Source organism: Malaclemys terrapin, chromosome 10 (assembly GCF_027887155.1).
Source record: "Malaclemys terrapin pileata isolate rMalTer1 chromosome 10, rMalTer1.hap1, whole genome shotgun sequence".
Lineage (NCBI taxonomy): Eukaryota > Metazoa > Chordata > Testudines > Emydidae > Malaclemys > Malaclemys terrapin.
The window spans coordinates 55,080,710-55,097,251 of NC_071514.1; the positions used below are offsets into that span (position 1 = coordinate 55,080,710).

A 16,542-nucleotide genomic window follows, 5' to 3' on the forward strand; every position below is an offset into this window, starting at 1 on the left:
TAGATGATCATGATGGTCCCTTCTGGTCTTAAAGTCTACAAGTCAGTGAGATGATCACAATGGTTCCGAATAGCCTTGGAATTGATGCATCTCTGCAGCCATTCCTAGCAACCTCCCAACAATCCTCCCCATCCCCACTGCTCAAACCAACCCTTCACATGCACAGTCTCTTCCAGTGTCACAGGACTCCTGAGGCCACGGTGTCTCCACCTGTGGGAGGGGGGGGTGTCCTCTGCTTGCCAGACTCTGACTTTGTAACTAGATACAGTTGGGGCTTGTTTTTTCTGGGTATCGACAAATGGCATAATGCAGACTGGCTGAGTGCAGTGGGGCCACGGCCCAGGGCACTATGGGCATCCTTCCTCCTACCAGCCTCAGTGGAAGCAGGATGCGCAGGGCAGGAAAACAGATTGGGTCCCATTAGTTATTACCAACACCAAGAGCACCACTTATTAATGTGGAGTCTCCGATGCCTGTAGGGCTTGTAACAAAACCAAACCACAACCAAACATTCACCAAACCAGGCAAGGAGTCAGATCAGAAAGCAGGAACACCACCTTTCAAAGCCCACCTGACAGAGGGTGTTACAATGAACCCAACCCACTTGACAGGAAAAGCCTCTTAGCACAAATCACTCCTCACCTGCGTAGTATCTCATGGCATCCTCCACAACTAGCTGGATACAACTGCCTGGCAACACGTCATGGAACTGATTCAGGAGCAGCAGCCTGAGCACGGGGGACCGAGGCAAGAACCAAAAGAGAGCTATGGATTAGTATCACTATGAATGAACTATGCCATCCTCATTCTAGAGGACAAAGCCCTTTGTATCTTGCTGCCGGCTGATGGGGACTGCAATAGCCAGGCAGTTCTCACATGCACATGGTAACTGTGGCCTTCTGGCTTCAGGTCACCACTTTCACTCCATCCATCAAAAATGTGAGTTCTGATGGACCCTGCTCTGCTGCTCTTGGAGACAAGAGAGAGTGCAGCCAGCTCACAGACCCTGAACTCTCTTAGCAGTCACCCAAGCCAGGCATTCCTAGCCTTTTTCTGGGAAGATTCCCTGGGCACAGGTTTGGGAATTCACAGAAACAAATATACTTGTTCCTTCAATTCCCTACCTTTGCAGCAACCTTGGGCATTGGTGGCATCTCAGTGTCTCCTGGTCTCTGCCTGTGGCACACAATAGTTCAGCCTCCTGAGGACCAGAGGGGTATTTCTAATAGCCTGTGATATACAGGCAACTATGACATACTTGTCCATAAAATGAATTCTTCTAAATCAGTCTGTTGAGAGACTGTCTGGGGTTTGGTCTAAGCTATAAATGAATGAGGCTATTTTTTGGTTTGCTACTTAATATATTGTTTGTTACTATCTCATCTAATGAAAACACTGTGTCCGCTTGTTTTTTATATACCTGAATGTGCTTAACGCTAGAGTCCTGCAAATCTGTGGTTATCCACTTATATCTGCAGATATCTGCATCTGCGGAGGCGGTTGTATTGTTTACCATCTTTGCAGATCGCGGATTGGATGCTGATCCAAATTTTTGTATGTGCGCAAAGCTCTACCAGTGAGGTAGGGTGCAGATGCAGATGCATATAAAAGGGGGAGTGCGGATCGCAGGTCAGATACAAGTTAATTATCACAGATGCAGATCCAAATTTCTGTATCAGCGGAGGGCTCCGATTATCACTGCAGCTTTATCCAATCAATGGTGGCACTCGGACGAACTACTTTACCTCCAGAGATGCTGCAGTTTGATGGAAGGATACTGGAAAGTATTTTTCTGGGTCAGAGCAAAACTACTCAGTACTTCAGCATCATGGAGTATCCGCTCGCACTCCCGATTCCCTTTCTTTATCTGATCCCAAAGTAGGAGAAAACAGGGTTTTAGGAAGAGCTATATCAGAGGAGATTTTTGCCATCTGTAGCAAAACATTATATCAGACATTAGGATGTAGACAGTATCTATTACTGGGGGTAGGGATAGCTCAGTGGTTTGAGCATTGGCCTGCTAAACCCAGGGTTGTGAGTTCAATCCTTGAGGGGGGGCAGTTAGGGAACTGGGGTAAAAATCTGTCTGGGGATCAGTCCTGCTTTGAGCAGCAGGTTGGACTAGATGACCTCCTGAAGTCCCTTCCAACCCTATGATTCTATTATGTATTCACAAATAGCAATGAGATTCTCTTTTCCCTGAGGGTACCTTCTCCAGAGCCCCTCCCACTGTAACAGCAGAGATTACAGTCGCTCAGAAATTAGCTAGCTGTTCTGAAAGATGGTACTTCCCACAATGCTCTGTTAATCGATAGCAGCACGCAATGCTGCCGTGTCAGTTTTGGAAACAAGGGGTTTGGGTGGCAGCCTCTCTGTACCATGTTTACAGAGGTCAGGCAGAGAGAGACACTCAGCTGAGGGCTGAATGCCCCTTCCTACTACGGGGAAAACCCCCAGTGGCTCAGCAATCAACCCGAGATCCAATGAGCAGCTTTTGCTCATCTCTGGCTCAAACAAGAGCATCCCTCTTGTTTTCAAACGCAGTTCAAAGAGACCCTGTCAAATAGTTTAAAGCTGAGACTTAAGGCCTGTAAAGAAGAAAACCTGAATTAACCAAAAGCAGTGCTAAAAACGCCAACCCACCAATGCTGTGCCAGTGCATGAGACCTAGAAAGCAGACCGACTAGAAACAGGGTGTGTCTATGCTGGAACAAGGCTAGCAGAAATGGCATTCAAAACGGACCATCTGCAAGAGCCTTGTCTACACTAGGGCACAAGCTGATGGGAGTTTTCTGTAAATTTTCCTGGTGCAGTCAGAGCACCAATCATTGTAGCACGTAGTGCTCTGTCCTGATAACTTCTATTGGACTAACTGTGAAAATGACATGGGCTCACAGCTTTAGAGAATCACAAGGTCTTTGTCAGGTCCTACTATGGCACTAAATTGCACCAATGACGGCACACCAAGGAGATGGATTCAGAGTGGAAGTCTCCCCTACTGGTCAGAGTTAACCTGATCTAGATAGTTTCCACCCACTGCCTTATCTCCCCTCCCATCCCGGGCATGGTAACCTGGGTCTGGGTGGTATAAGTGCCGTTGTGTAGCTCCAGGAACAGTTCTCCTAACCAGGTGAACAGCTGGGTCTTCTCCTTCTCCAGCATAGAGAAAAACCGGTCAGGTGTGGACATCTGAACCCTATGGGGGAGAAAGGCAGATAGTGACAATACAGGCTCAGCAGCTGCTGCCCACTGCAGAGGGAACGAGGAGCCCTGTGGTTCCTTCCCTAGCAAAAGTTGATGGATTGCAAGTGGGAAAGCAACAGCCCCAGCTGTGAATCATCAGCTCCCTCCAGCCCCACTCTCCAGAATGGTAGGATCAAAGGGGTTAGCAAAAAGCTCTCAAGAGTCGGCAGTCAGCACCGAGCTCTGAAGGACACACAAGGAGAAAGGGTAGAGCCTCCCCAGACCTGGGTAGCCCATCTGTATCACTCATTCTCTTCATCCTGTCCAGCATCTTCTGGGTCGGGCCACCTCCTCCATCTCCAAACCCAAAGAGAGCGGCGCTGTGGTTCACACGGCCTTTGTCTCTATTGTTGTTCATGGTTTTCAGCATCTAGAGAAGATTACATATACACATGACAAGTAGTGTCAGGCCTCCCCATAGTCAAGCCAAGGAGAGCCCTGCAGGCGTAAAGATCAGGCACTAGCTTGTTGTCCTCTTCTCACCATGTTCATTCTCTTTTCAGCTCTGCCTCCCGGGACACATCCACCGGGGCCCAGGGAGACAGGAGAATCTGGAGAAGTTGAGAGCCCTCCTGCAATGACTCATCAACTCTCCACTCCCCCGTGGATTTAGCTTTAAAATGCAGCTCATTATAAAAAACTCAAGGCTCTGACACATTGCATGGACAGACAAATCTGGGCTTTACTCCAAACACCCCACCTGCTTGTCCTATCACCTTTCCCCACCTCCTCGTTATGTGGCACTCCCCTCCAACAGCCATTGTTTACAGCCCAGATGGCGGTGACATTCCCTTGCAAGCTGGGTACACTGGGACAGAAAGACAGAGGCAAACCCATCTGCCTACAATGTCATATCGCTCACCTCCTCCACTCGACCTTTTAGGGCATAGGAATTGCCAGGCGGGAAATGGGTCAGAACTTGGGAGCCATCGATGCCTTCCCAGAAAAAGGTGCTATGCTGGAAGAGAGCAAAATGTCACCAAGGGGGAGTCTATTACAGCCTCACAGGGGGACACCGCAGGGACAGCCAGAGTGGGGCGCATTAGTCCAGGGAGCTACTGAAAATAAACTTCTGGTTGCCCACCATTAACTTTTCAAAGCTGTTGGCTTCATACTTCAGCACCTTACCATGATATGATCAGTAGCCAAATCTTCTCTTGTTGTGGGCTATGAACTACCTGATCCAGTCAGCCTCACGTAAAGCTCTGGTGAGCTCTCTGAATGAGGGCCTATGCCCAGGGAGCCAAAGGAACAGTTCAGCTAGTACGAAGATTGGTCACATGCAAGCCCACTGGACAGACTCCCATACACACATGCACGCCCCCCACAGCAGGAAAGGCCAGCTCACCGGGAAGGTGTTCACCAGGCTCCAGCTGAGTTTCTGAGTGAGGAACCATTGTATCCCACAGCCACGCATCAACTGGGGCAGCTGGGCTGAGTATCCAAAGGTGTCTGGCAACCAGAACTGGGAGCAGAGAAGAGAACGTGCGAGAGAGAGAGAAAGAAACACAACCCCGTCACCTGCTCAGGTGTCTCTCAGACAATGTAGCCGGGTGCACCTATCTCCCCACACATCTCTAGGGCAGAGACGGGAACAGGCCCAAATTCTGGATACCCTATATAGTCAGTCACGTATCACTGCGGCCCTAGTGCTCTCCACAGGGCCCCTCAGCCTGGAGGAAATATTGCTAGGTAGTGGGTGCTATATGAACTGGCCAAGGCCTATGTACTAGGGAGTAGGAAGAGGTACGCTGCACTAATATATCCAAGGCCCTAGCAGCCTCCGGCTGGAATTTCTTCTGGATGGTCCAGCGGTTCAGGCACTAGTTTAGGACTTGGGAGACCTGGAATAAAGTCCCTGCTCTGCCACAGACTTCCTGTGTGACCTTGGATGAGTCACTGGGCCTGTCTGTGCCTCAGTTTCCTCATCTGTACAGTGAGAATAGCAGCACTGCCCTTCCCCACAGGGGCGCATGAGGTTAGATACAAAAGAGATTGAAAGAACTCAAATATGATGGTGATGGGCCACATACATACCTTAGATAGATCACTCCTAAGTGAGCGTGTCCCACCAAGAATGAAGCAGAGACACTGGGAATATCAGCTCTAAAAGGGACCACATGGATCACCTCCGCCACCCCCAGAGAAGGAACATGTAGAGGGGATCCACCGAGGAGGAACACGTACCTCCGAGCAAAGCTTCCCAAACTGCTGCTGGAAAAACCGCTGTCCCTGCAGGAACTGACGCACCATTGATTCACCACTGGGAAGATTCCCATCCTGGAAGACAATGGCAACTCTGAGGAATTCTGTGCAGATCCCCTGCCCCACTTGCCAGCAGAGAAAGGAGAGTGGCCACTCCAGTAGCATGCACCCCATGGCAGGCCCAATCCATACAGCTCCCAGCTGAGACACTGCAGTCATGTATGGACATGATACACCCTCCAGAGGGGTGGGGGAGGGCAACAGAGTCTGGGGAAAGGGAAGAGCTTGTTGACAATACAGCTGAGGGTGCTACTGGGTTATGGTTCCAGGGTATAAGGCTGCCTAATCTAGAGTTAGGGGTACACAGCGTAGGACTCCCTGGAATAGGATTAGAATTACAGTTGGTAGGACTCCCAAAGCTAGTGTTATGGTTCCAGAGGGTCAGGCTCTCAAGGCTAGCGTTCACATGGATACGACTCCTTCAGCTAGGGTTGAGTTCCAGAGGGCAAGGCTCCCCAAGCTAGGGTTAGATTTCCAATGAATAGGATGCCCCGACTAGTGTTAGGTTTCCAGAGGTTAGAGCTCCCCAAACTAGGGTTAGTGTTTCAGAGGGTAGGGCTGCCAGGGTTAGGGTTCCAGAGGTAGGGCTCCCCAAACTCAGATTAGGATTCCATCAGGTAGGGCCAGCCCAAGCTAGGGGTAGGGTTCCAGAGGGTCAGGTGCCACAAGCTAGGGTTAGGGTTCCAGAAGGTAGGACTCTACAAGCTTAGGTTAAGGTTCCAATGGGTAGGGCTCCTCAATTTTGAGTTCTAGAGGATAGGCTTCCCCGGTTAGGGTTCCAACAGGTAAGGCTCACCGAGTTAGGGTTCTAGCAGGTAGGGTTCCCTGGGTTAGGGTTCCTGAGGATAAGGTTCCCTAGGCTAGGGTTAGAGTTTCAATGGACAAGACTCCCCAAACAAGGGTTAGGGTTCCCAGGGAGAGGACTCCCCAAGCAGGGTTAGGGTTCCCAGGGTAGGGCTGCTGTGAGAGAACTGGATGTGATATAACTCGCAGCCATGTTGTTCACTTAGGCCCCCATAAGCTGTAAGCGAGAACACCAGATAGGAATAATCTGGCCTTGCTTAAGCAGACAGAACAAAAAAACCTGCAAGCTGCAGTTTCACTGGCTGGGACAGATAAAGTGAAAGGACAGATTCATGAGAAGGTGTGTGGGTGAGGGAAACATGGAAAACTGACTCTGATTCTGGTTGTCTGTTTGTGTCAGTGTTTTTTGCTGAAGCTGCTTTGCTTACATGGAGAATAATGAATTGTTATTGAATTGTTATTGGCTGTTGCTAGGGAAATTGTTAGCCTATTAGAGGCTATTATGAGTTATGCGCTTTGTCTGGAGAAAGCATAGTTAGAAAGCATGCTTTGGAGCAGTCAGAGGAAGCTTTTCTTCAGGCAAGAAGCCGACACCTAAACTCCCCATCAGCTGGACAGAAAGGCCCCCAGAAGGCTGGCTGGTGATCACTCAAAACCATTTCAGACTTCGGGTAAATATAAATGTTTGGAATGCTCTAGTCCTACTGCTGAAGTATTTATATGTGTGTGCACTTCAGACCTAATAAAAAAGTAGTTTTAGGTAAAAGCACTCTTGTTCGTGCCAATCATTTATCAGATGGAAGAGCTATGTCCCCATTGATTTATTCCTGACACTGCCTGGAGAGAAACAGTTAAGTTGCCACTGCAGTGCTGTGGGTTCTGAAAACCCAGGGTAACAGGGCTGCCCAAGCAAGCATTAGGATTCAAGATGGTATGACTCCCCAAGCTAGGGTCGGGGTTCCACAGGGTAGGGATCCCCAAGGTAGCATTAGGGTTCCAACAGAGAGGGCTCCCCACACTATATTTAGGTTTCCAATGCATAGGACTCCCCTGGCAAAGGTTAGGGTTTCAGAGTATAGGGCTCTCCAGGATATATTTAGGTTTCCAAAGGGTAGGGGTCACTGTGCTAGGCCCCAACACCTAGGATTAATGTCCCAAAAGTAGGGGTCCCTGAGCTAGGATAAGGGTTTTAAAGGGTAGTGGTCTTCAGGTACCATTAGTGTTCCAAATGGTAGGGTTAGGGTTACGTTTCCAGAGGGGAGGGATCCCCAGGCTAGGGTCTGGGTTCCAAAACCCCTCCCATGATTTCCCTTGAGGGTCTGAGCAAAAGAATATGTTAAGAGAAGGCATCTGAGACTCAGTAACTGATCTGTTAGAGAGAAGACTCAGAGGGCGATGCAGAAGGGCTGCTGTGATCTTACCATTTCTACCCAGGTGCCACCAACAGGTATGAATCGTCCCTCTTTGGCATAGTCCTGAATCTGAGTGTACAACCCAGGATACCAGTTCCTCACCCACTCAAACTGCTGGGCCTGCAAAGAAGACCGAGCCATAAAGCACCCGGAGACTATTCTAGAGATTATCCAATTTGTCTAAGGCTTCTGGCTCACAGCAGCTGCAAACCTGAATTTTTAGCAGGCATTGGAGCTCAGTGCAAATAGGACTGGTCCCAGACCTGGCAGGACAGCTCTCTGCTGCCAAGTAGGAGGCTTGGGCTGAAATCTGCACCTGGCATCTGGGGTTGGGAGCATGGTAGAAGCAACTTGGAGACCAGGGATAGAGAAGTCCCTTGCATAGCAGCCCTCCTCCCAGCCACTTACCATGCTCCTTCGAATATGCACTAACCTTCCTTTTGTCTTTGCTTCAAGCGTTTTGCTGCCCACCTGGGAGCGGAAGATGACAACTCACCTGCGAGCAGACAAACGTGAACTTCTCCATCAGGCGTATGACGGTCACCCAGCTGCGAGCACACTTGCGGATAGACTCCTCGTATGGCCACAGCCAGGCTGCAGGGACAGAAGCAGGCTGAGCTCACTGTGGCCACATGGCCTTTCCATTTTAAATGGCCATTATTTTATATACACACACAGCCTGCCACCTGCCAATGCCCATTCTGTGCTGCCTTCTCCTGGCTGGAAAGACACAGCTGAGCCTTATCACAGCTATGAAAAACGTGTCACAGACCATGAAATCTGGTCTCCCCCGTAAACTTCGATCTTTTGTGTACTTTTACCCTGTACTATATTCTTTTATACTATAGGGCAAAAGTATATACAAGTACATAGCATTTCTCAAATGGGAGGTCCCAACCCAAAAGAGGGTCTCAAATCTGTTATATAGGGGTTGCAGTATTGCTACCCTTACTTCTATGCTGCCATCAGAGCTGGGTGGCCGGATAGCAGCAGCTGCTTGCCAGACACCAAGGTCTGAATGCAGTGCCGCTGCCAGCGGCAACACAGAAATAAGGATGGCATAGTATGGTTTTGCCACCCTTACTTCTACGCTACTGCTGCTGGTGGCACTGCCTTCAGAGCTGGGTGCTAGAGAGCAGCGGCTGCTGGCCAGGAATCCAGCTCTGAAGGCTGCGCTGCTCCAGCTATCCAGCTCTGAAGGCAGCCAGAAGTAAGGGTGGCAATACCGCGACCACCCCTACAATAGCTTTGCAACCCTATTTTGGGTTGGGACCCCCAGTTTGAGAAACACTGACTTAAGGGCTTTACATGTTTGTATTTTGCCGTTTTTCCATACATATTCATGCTTTGTTACAACTCTGTGAAATTTAAGATTTAAATATCTGAAATCGTGACATTCAAGATTTTTAAAATGCTATGACCGTGAAGTCATAGCTAAGTCCACAAAAATGGACTGTGAATTTGATATGGCCCTACTCATCCGGGATCCAAGCTGTGCTGCCTTTACAAGAATCAACCACTGCGGGATGTGAAGACATGGGAAAATCACACTATTAAAATGTCAATGGATTGAAGCCTGGCAGTAAGTCCTGAAGAGTCCTCAGCTCTCGGGGCTGCTGCCTGTCCTGGATACCTCACTTCCTTTTCCCACAATAGCGGGACTAGGGAAAACCCCACTGGGAATTTGAAATCTAGGGGCCAGGCAAAGGAAGTAAGGAATGGGCATGGAAGGCTTTGACATGCCCCTTTGTAAAGGATGCTTTCCAGCCCTGTGGTAAGTCACCATCTCCAGCCAGGCTGAAACGGCTACATACATTTTGTAGCTGATAACTGAGATTTCCCTGTCCCTTCCCCTAGAGGCTCAGAGCATCACTTCTACAGAACACTCAGTGCCTGCTCAGCTGAGAACTGCTCCCCTCTGGCAGTACCCAACATCACTGGCCAGCCCTAACCACCCACAGGCCTTTCAGTAAGCACGCATCCCCTGGACCCATTCTTACCAGAATCGATGTGGCAGTGGCCCATAGCATGGATGGTGTGCTGGCTCTCGCCATTCTTCTGGCTGAAGATGGAAGAGGCGAGGTGACGCACTGCAGGGAAGGTACAGGAGTCCGTGACATCAAGCAGGTTAACCATCTGATTGGCCACGTACAGTGCCTGGAAGCTCCGCTGGTTTTCCTCCCCAAGGAGCTGAGGGAGGGCAAGAGTGAGAAGAGAGAGACATTAGCTCAGCAACTCTCATATTGGACAGGTTGAGAGTCTATACGAGGTGACGGATAGCACACTGAACTGCTGCACATGTGGACAGCCCATTAGCTGTGTCCTACCAACTTCCCACCTCTCTACCAATGACACGTGTAGCCTGAGGCAATATAGACGCAGAGGTGGTGTTTCCTTCCCCTAGTGTACGAATTTCGCTTTTTTGGAACTCAGAGGCTGCAGTTGTTAGCTGGCATGATGAGACAAAGGAGACACTTCCAGTTGTACACAAGCTACAATGGCAAATGCTTACTCCTTCAGGTCTTTTTGGTAGAGCTGGGGGAAAGAGGCCAAATCAAGGGAAAGTCATGAAAAAAGGAAGAGGAGGGAAGTAGAGGAGCTGGAGAATAAAAGAGACAGCGGACTAAAGTATTTACCTTGGCCATGTCCACTAGTATCTCAAAATCTACCAGCAGCTCATGGACATCCCTGTTAAAGACCACAAGCTCTGCCTTGTTCAGGGTGAACTTCTTGTCAGGGTCAGGAGGTGCAATCAGGCTGCCTTTTCCAGCCCCAAAGAGACCATTGCAGGCAACTTCCACGTAGACAGTCAGACTGTAGAAATGAGAAAAATGGAAACAGAAGTCACCAGAGATCAATGAGCAACTCACTGTGTTCTCTGCGTAGAGACTAGGAAACAAGATCTGCCAAAAGCACAGGAACGGTCGGACCGGGCCAGGCCAGTGGCCTGTCTAGTCTGGTATCCTGTCTCTAATGGTGGCCAGTGCTTCAGAGACAGACATATTACACCTACCTAACTGTGCAACACTATCCCACATGGGAGAAATTTCTTCCTGATCCTAGCTAGTGAGTAACTCACACCCTGAAGCACAGCAATCAATAAACCTTGTCATTGTATCCTGCCTGATGTTACCTCACGAGCTGAGCAGCCAATAGGTGACAATGCTGCATCACTGGTCCTCACAGCTCTGAGCAGAGAGGCCTGGGCACTTTCCCTGTGTGGTGTGGCTGTGCCAAGAGTACCTCATAGGCCCTCCAACCAGTGCAGGGCGGGTGTTTCCCTGAATTTCAGCAAACATCAATGCTCACCTGTGAGGCTCCGTCTCCTTGAGGCCATCTGTCAAGATATAGCTGGTCTTCTCCCCTTCTTTAGTCAAACCCTGTGTGTCATGACAGGGAGGAGGGACATTAAAATAGCTCCATGACAACACTCACATCAGAGATGTTAACACAGGTTCAATGGGAACAGCTGCCATTCTGCATCACTAACCCATGACTTGTTGATACATATCCGCAGAGGGGCCCCTTCTGACACATGGCAGATTACCATGGAGTTGTGCGTACTGAGATTGTGCTCACTGTTTGCCTATGGAACTAGTACAAAGACCATTTGCAGCACCCTGCTGAATGAAGATTTTGCTCAAACTCCCTAGGACATGTCTCCATGCCCCATCAAACACACACGAAAAACATTGTGGAAAGGGTCGGCTTCTCCTGGAGAGCTGCTGCAATCCCAGCGTTAATACCAATCCCATGGGTATTCCATGCCACAGACCAACGGTCAGGAATATTGGATTAAAAACCTCACAAAACAGGGAAGTGCTATATAATTAGAGGAAATTAAAATCCAGTCTGATTCAAACCATGTAACAAATGGCAGGGAATTCCTACAGCCCCGTTATAAGGGGCTGAGACAGGACATGTCATGGAAACAGCATTGATTGCAGCACTGCCTACGACGTACTTCATAAAGATCTAGCATTGGCACAGGCACTTCCTCTTACCTGAACCGGCTGCGCATCCCTCCACACCATCCCTTCCCCATCGCTTTCCCACAGGAGATGCACTTCCTTCCCCGCCCATGCTCTGGGGATGCTAAGCTCCACTTTCAACCAGCAGGTCCACCACCTAAAAATGACAGGCACATACACTTCTGAACTGATGTTGAGCCATTAATGATTAAGCATTTCTCTATGAAAGGTTAACATGCACAAGACACTACAGCCTCAGCAGAATCTCTAAGGAGGTCTGTGGGGAAATCACGTAGTATGTACAGACACCAATGCACAAACACACACAGGAGACAATCCCTCCAGGGCTTGCTTTTATTTTTTCCTAAGAGTGAAAGATGCTCAATTGACAGCCCCATAAACAGAGATCTGCTCTGTATAGATCAGGTACGATAGGGCATGGTCAGCAGCAGTACAAGTACGCTCAGCCTCCACCCATACACATCAAGCCAGACCCGCCAGGAACATCGACAGGCAGTTTGTTCTCCATGGCTCATTCAGTCAGAAGATCATCAAGGGGGGAAAGTTTAGAGGCGCTTTTACAGTACAGACACCTGTTGCCTAGGAACTGGATTGAGACACCCACACATTCCACCCAGGTCCCAAAGAGCCAGGGCATCTCAGACAGCTGTTGGGTGGATCAGGCAGCTATCTAGAAGTAGTTTGACCTGCTCTCTCAGAGAAATCAGGACACTGAGATCAGCTCTCTTTTCCACAGCATTCCCCAGTGCAGCAGGGCTTGGCAGTGTTGTAGGTGGCAATTCCATGAGGACAAAGGAGCTGCCATGCTGGAAGCAGAAGAGGTGCACAAAGGGGGTCTCACATTACCAGCATGGAACGAGAATAGAGAGAATTGTGACTGCAGGGATAGAGCAGCTACCCACCAGGCAAAGAAAAGGCCTCAGAAGGGGAGAAAAGGGATGAAATAAACCCTATTTCATGAAGGCCCAAGTCTCAAAGATCCACTCCCCGCACCTCCATAGCCTAACATGAAGTATTCCACAGGGACTGCTGTCATGGGAGTCAAGTTGAAGGAGAGGGGCTCAGGATGGACAGAGACAGGTAATTAGCTTCCAGAGATTTTGGGTCAAGTTTTAGTCTGGAGTTTATTTTTATAACCAAATTACAAGCACTCAAGAAACAGGTATTTATGATACCTCCTTTAACTGCCCCAGCATTATCACAGGCCTTCTGTTCTGCCTGGAGATTTGCCGATAGGTCCAACACATAAATCAAAATCAAAGTTCTAAACATGGAGCTGAAAGAATCCAAAAGAGTGAGGTAGATGGCTGAACAAAGAGATTTCAGAGTGCCTGGCTCGCAGTCTAGTCCTGCCTCTGACACTGACTTGTCATGCGGCCGCAGTCACGTTACTTAACTTCTCCGTCCCTCAGTTTCTCCCCAAATGTAAAATAGGGAGGATTATATATCTTCTGTCCTACTTCATCCGGGGTTTGTGAGGATCAGCTAATATGCATACAAGTAACCTGAAGTTAAAGTGCTAAAGATATCTTTAGGTGTAGAAAAAAATAAGTTGTATACACACAGATGTTGCACACAGTCCTACTGATTAATCTGCAGCACCTGGGGAGTAAAGATGGAATCTCACACACAGAGCTCATTGTGTCCCTCAAGGGGAAAAACAATAGCGACTTCACATTACTTCCTCATTTAAATAAATGGCAGTTAAAAATCAATTCACATCACTTTGTTCCTCTAAGGCTGGTGTTTACGTGGGTCCAAAGGAGTCCCCAACTTTCTGAATTCTTGTCTGACAGCTTCATCATGTGGGATTCGCTGAGGGGTCTGGAAGCAGGAGAGAGACACCAGGGGGCAGGTGTCCCCGAACAGCCTGCAGTAAAGATGACAGGCAATAAAGCCAATCAATCACCCCAAGGTACGAGGATTTTTTTAAATTAATTAATGGAGATATCCCATCTCCTAGAACTGGAAGGGACCTTGAAAGGTCATCGAGTCCAGCCCCCTGCCTTCACTAGCAGGACCAAATACTGGTTTTGCCCCAGATCCCCAAGTGGTCCCCTCAAGGATTGAACTCACACTCCTGGGTTTAGCAGGCCAATGCTCAAACCACTGAGCTATCCCTCCCCACCCTTATCTGTCTCCCAATCTCCCGATGAAGGCTAAAGCTTTGTCACGCTTGTTTTTTCCCCAGTGGTTCACCATTGCAGAAACATTCAGTTTAAAAAAAACCCAATGTTTTAAAAAACTAACAATCCTGTTTCTTGTTAGCCTGATAATAAACCTGGGTGCCCAGCGTGGCATGTGGTCACCATCAGCAGCAGAACACCTGTATCTGCCTTGTATATTTTCACTACCACAAGTGCCAAGCCATGGAGATTTTCTTCGTTCCCACAAATCACACAATCATAGAAATGTACGGCTGGAAAGGACCTCTAGCCCAGCCTCCTGTGATGAGATAGGACCAAGTAAACCTAGAAGACCATCCCTGACAGGTCTTTGTCCAAGGTGTTCTTAAAAAACCTCCAGTGATGGAGATTCCACAACCTCTCTAGGTTACCTGTTCCAGAGCTTAACTATCCTTATAATTAGAAAATTTTTCCTGGTGTCCATCCTAAATCTCCCTTGCTTCAAATTAAGCCCGTTACTTCTTGTCCTATCTTTAGTGGATGTGGAGAACAATTGATCACCATCCTCTTCATAACAATGTTTCCCTTTTGTTCTTTTCTATTTAAATGATAGGAGCCCCCATTCAAAGCATTACAAATACCTTTGCAAGCAAAGGTTACAGCAGTATTCCCCATATTAGCACTGGATGAAGCTATGACAATCTACACCAGCTGAGGATCTGTCCCTAAGTGTACTCACATGAACTACATATAGCGATACCATGGTACAGTTATCTACTTGTACAGATTTTACAGACACTAGCTGAGCAGTAATAGTCACATTATGATTTAAAGCATCAAGAGGAAATTTATAGTCCAGACAGAAATTCCACTCCTGAAGCAGCAGAGTGACATAGTCTTAGGCCTGGTCTACACTACGATGTTAGGTCGAAATTAGCAGTGTTACCTCGATTTAAGCCTGGACCCGTCCACACGACGAAGCCCTTTTTTTCGACTTAAAGGGCTCTTTAAATCGATTTCTTTAATCCACCTCCAACGAGGGAATTAGCGCTGAAACCGGCCTTTTCGGGTTGGATTTGGGGTAGTGGGGATGCAATTCGACGGTATTGGCCTCCGGGAGCTATCCCAGAGTGCTCCATTGTGACCGCTCTGGACAGCACTCTCAACTCAGATGCACTGGCCAGGCAGACAGGAAAAGGCCCGCGAAATTTTGAATTTCCTGTTTGCCCAGTGTGGTGGAGAGCCCAGATGAACACGCAGAGCTCACAGTACAGGTAACAATGATGGAGTCCCAGGATCGCAAAAGAGCTCCAGCATGGACCGAACGGGAGGTACAGGATCTGCTCGCCATAAAGGGAGACGAATCAGTGCTAGCTGAACTCCATAGCAGTAAACGAAATGCCAAAACATTTGAAAAAGTCTCAAAGGGCATGAAGGACAGAGGCCATAACAGGGACGCACAGCAGTGCCGCATGAAAATTAAGGAGCTAAGGCAAGCCTACCACAAAACCAGAGAGGCAAATGGAAGGTCTGGGGCAGAGCTGCAGACATGCCACTTCTACGCTGAGCTACATGCCATGTTAGGGGGTGCAGCCACCAGTACCCCAACCCTGTGCTTTGACTCTGTCAATGGAGAATCACGGAACACGGAAGCAGGTTTTGGGGATGAGGAAGATGATGATGAAGACATTGAAGATAGCTCACAGCAAGGAAGTGGAGAAACCGGTTTCCCCAACAGCCAGGATATGTTTTTCACCCTGGACCTGGAACCAGTAACCCCCGAACCCATCCAAGGCATGCTCCCAGACCCTGAGGACACACAAGGCACCTCTGGTGAGTGTACCTTTGTAAATATTACACATGGTTTAAAAGCAAGCATGTTTAATGATTCATTTGCCCTGGCATTCGCGGCCAGTACAGCTACTGAAAAAGTCTGTTAATGTGTATGGGGATGGAGCGGAAATCCTCCAGGGACATCTCCAGAAAGCTCTCCTTGATGTACTCCCAAAGCCTTTGCAAAAGGTTTCTGGGGAGGGCTGCCTTATTCCGTCCTCCATGGTAAGACGCTTTATCACGCCAGGCCAGTAGCACGTAGTCTGGAATCATTGCATAACAAAGCATGGCAGCGTACGGTCCCGGTGTTTGCTGGCATGCAGACAACATCCATTCCTTAATTCTCTGTTATCCTCAGGTGAAGGATATCATTCACGGTCACCTGGTTGAAATAGGGTGATTTTATTAAGGGGACGTTCAGAGGTGCCCGTTCCTGCTCTGCTGAACAGAAATGTTCCCCGCTGTGGGTGTGGGGGGGAGAGAAGGGGGGGTTAGTTGGGTTTGTGCTGCATGTTAACCCGGAAACCGCAGCCCCTCCTTTTACACTGCAAACCCATTTTAAATGGCCAACCCAACGGCCGCTTGGTATGGGAAATGAGGGTGCTGCTGTTTGAAACCATTCCCACATGTTATGAAGGTTAAAAAAGCCAAAAGACTGTGGCTTACCATGGCTGCCTGCAAGCCGAATTCTGTTGCCTGGCACTGCGTGAGTGATCTCACACACCAAACCGGCAGGCCCTCAATATAAGAGGAAAAATGCGACCTTGTAACGAAAGCACGTGCTGTGTAATGTGAACAGCAAGATTTAACGTTAAAGAGTGTATCCATTGTTCTCTAAAATGTGTCTTTTTAACTACCACCTCTCCC

At 48.6% G+C, this 16,542-nt stretch overlaps 2 protein-coding genes across 2 annotated transcripts in view; both read right to left on the minus strand.

The window, feature by feature from the left end:
• ECI1 (enoyl-CoA delta isomerase 1) overlaps nucleotides 1–16,542 on the minus strand; it is a 280,245-nt gene that overhangs the window by 69,796 nt on the left and 193,907 nt on the right. The gene's annotated exons all lie outside the window — the stretch shown is intronic.
• LOC128844720 (alpha-mannosidase 2C1-like) overlaps nucleotides 1–16,542 on the minus strand; it is a 31,472-nt gene that overhangs the window by 11,647 nt on the left and 3,283 nt on the right. The window contains 15 exon segments of the mRNA XM_054042667.1: nucleotides 643–728; nucleotides 1,746–1,867; nucleotides 3,073–3,196; nucleotides 3,468–3,613; nucleotides 4,106–4,201; nucleotides 4,592–4,708; nucleotides 5,431–5,523; nucleotides 7,734–7,844; nucleotides 8,221–8,318; nucleotides 9,725–9,914; nucleotides 10,361–10,538; nucleotides 11,034–11,104; nucleotides 11,729–11,852; nucleotides 13,468–13,492; nucleotides 13,495–13,586. Coding sequence (XP_053898642.1) covers nucleotides 643–728; nucleotides 1,746–1,867; nucleotides 3,073–3,196; nucleotides 3,468–3,613; nucleotides 4,106–4,201; nucleotides 4,592–4,708; nucleotides 5,431–5,523; nucleotides 7,734–7,844; nucleotides 8,221–8,318; nucleotides 9,725–9,914; nucleotides 10,361–10,538; nucleotides 11,034–11,104; nucleotides 11,729–11,852; nucleotides 13,468–13,492; nucleotides 13,495–13,586 — 1,673 coding nt within the window.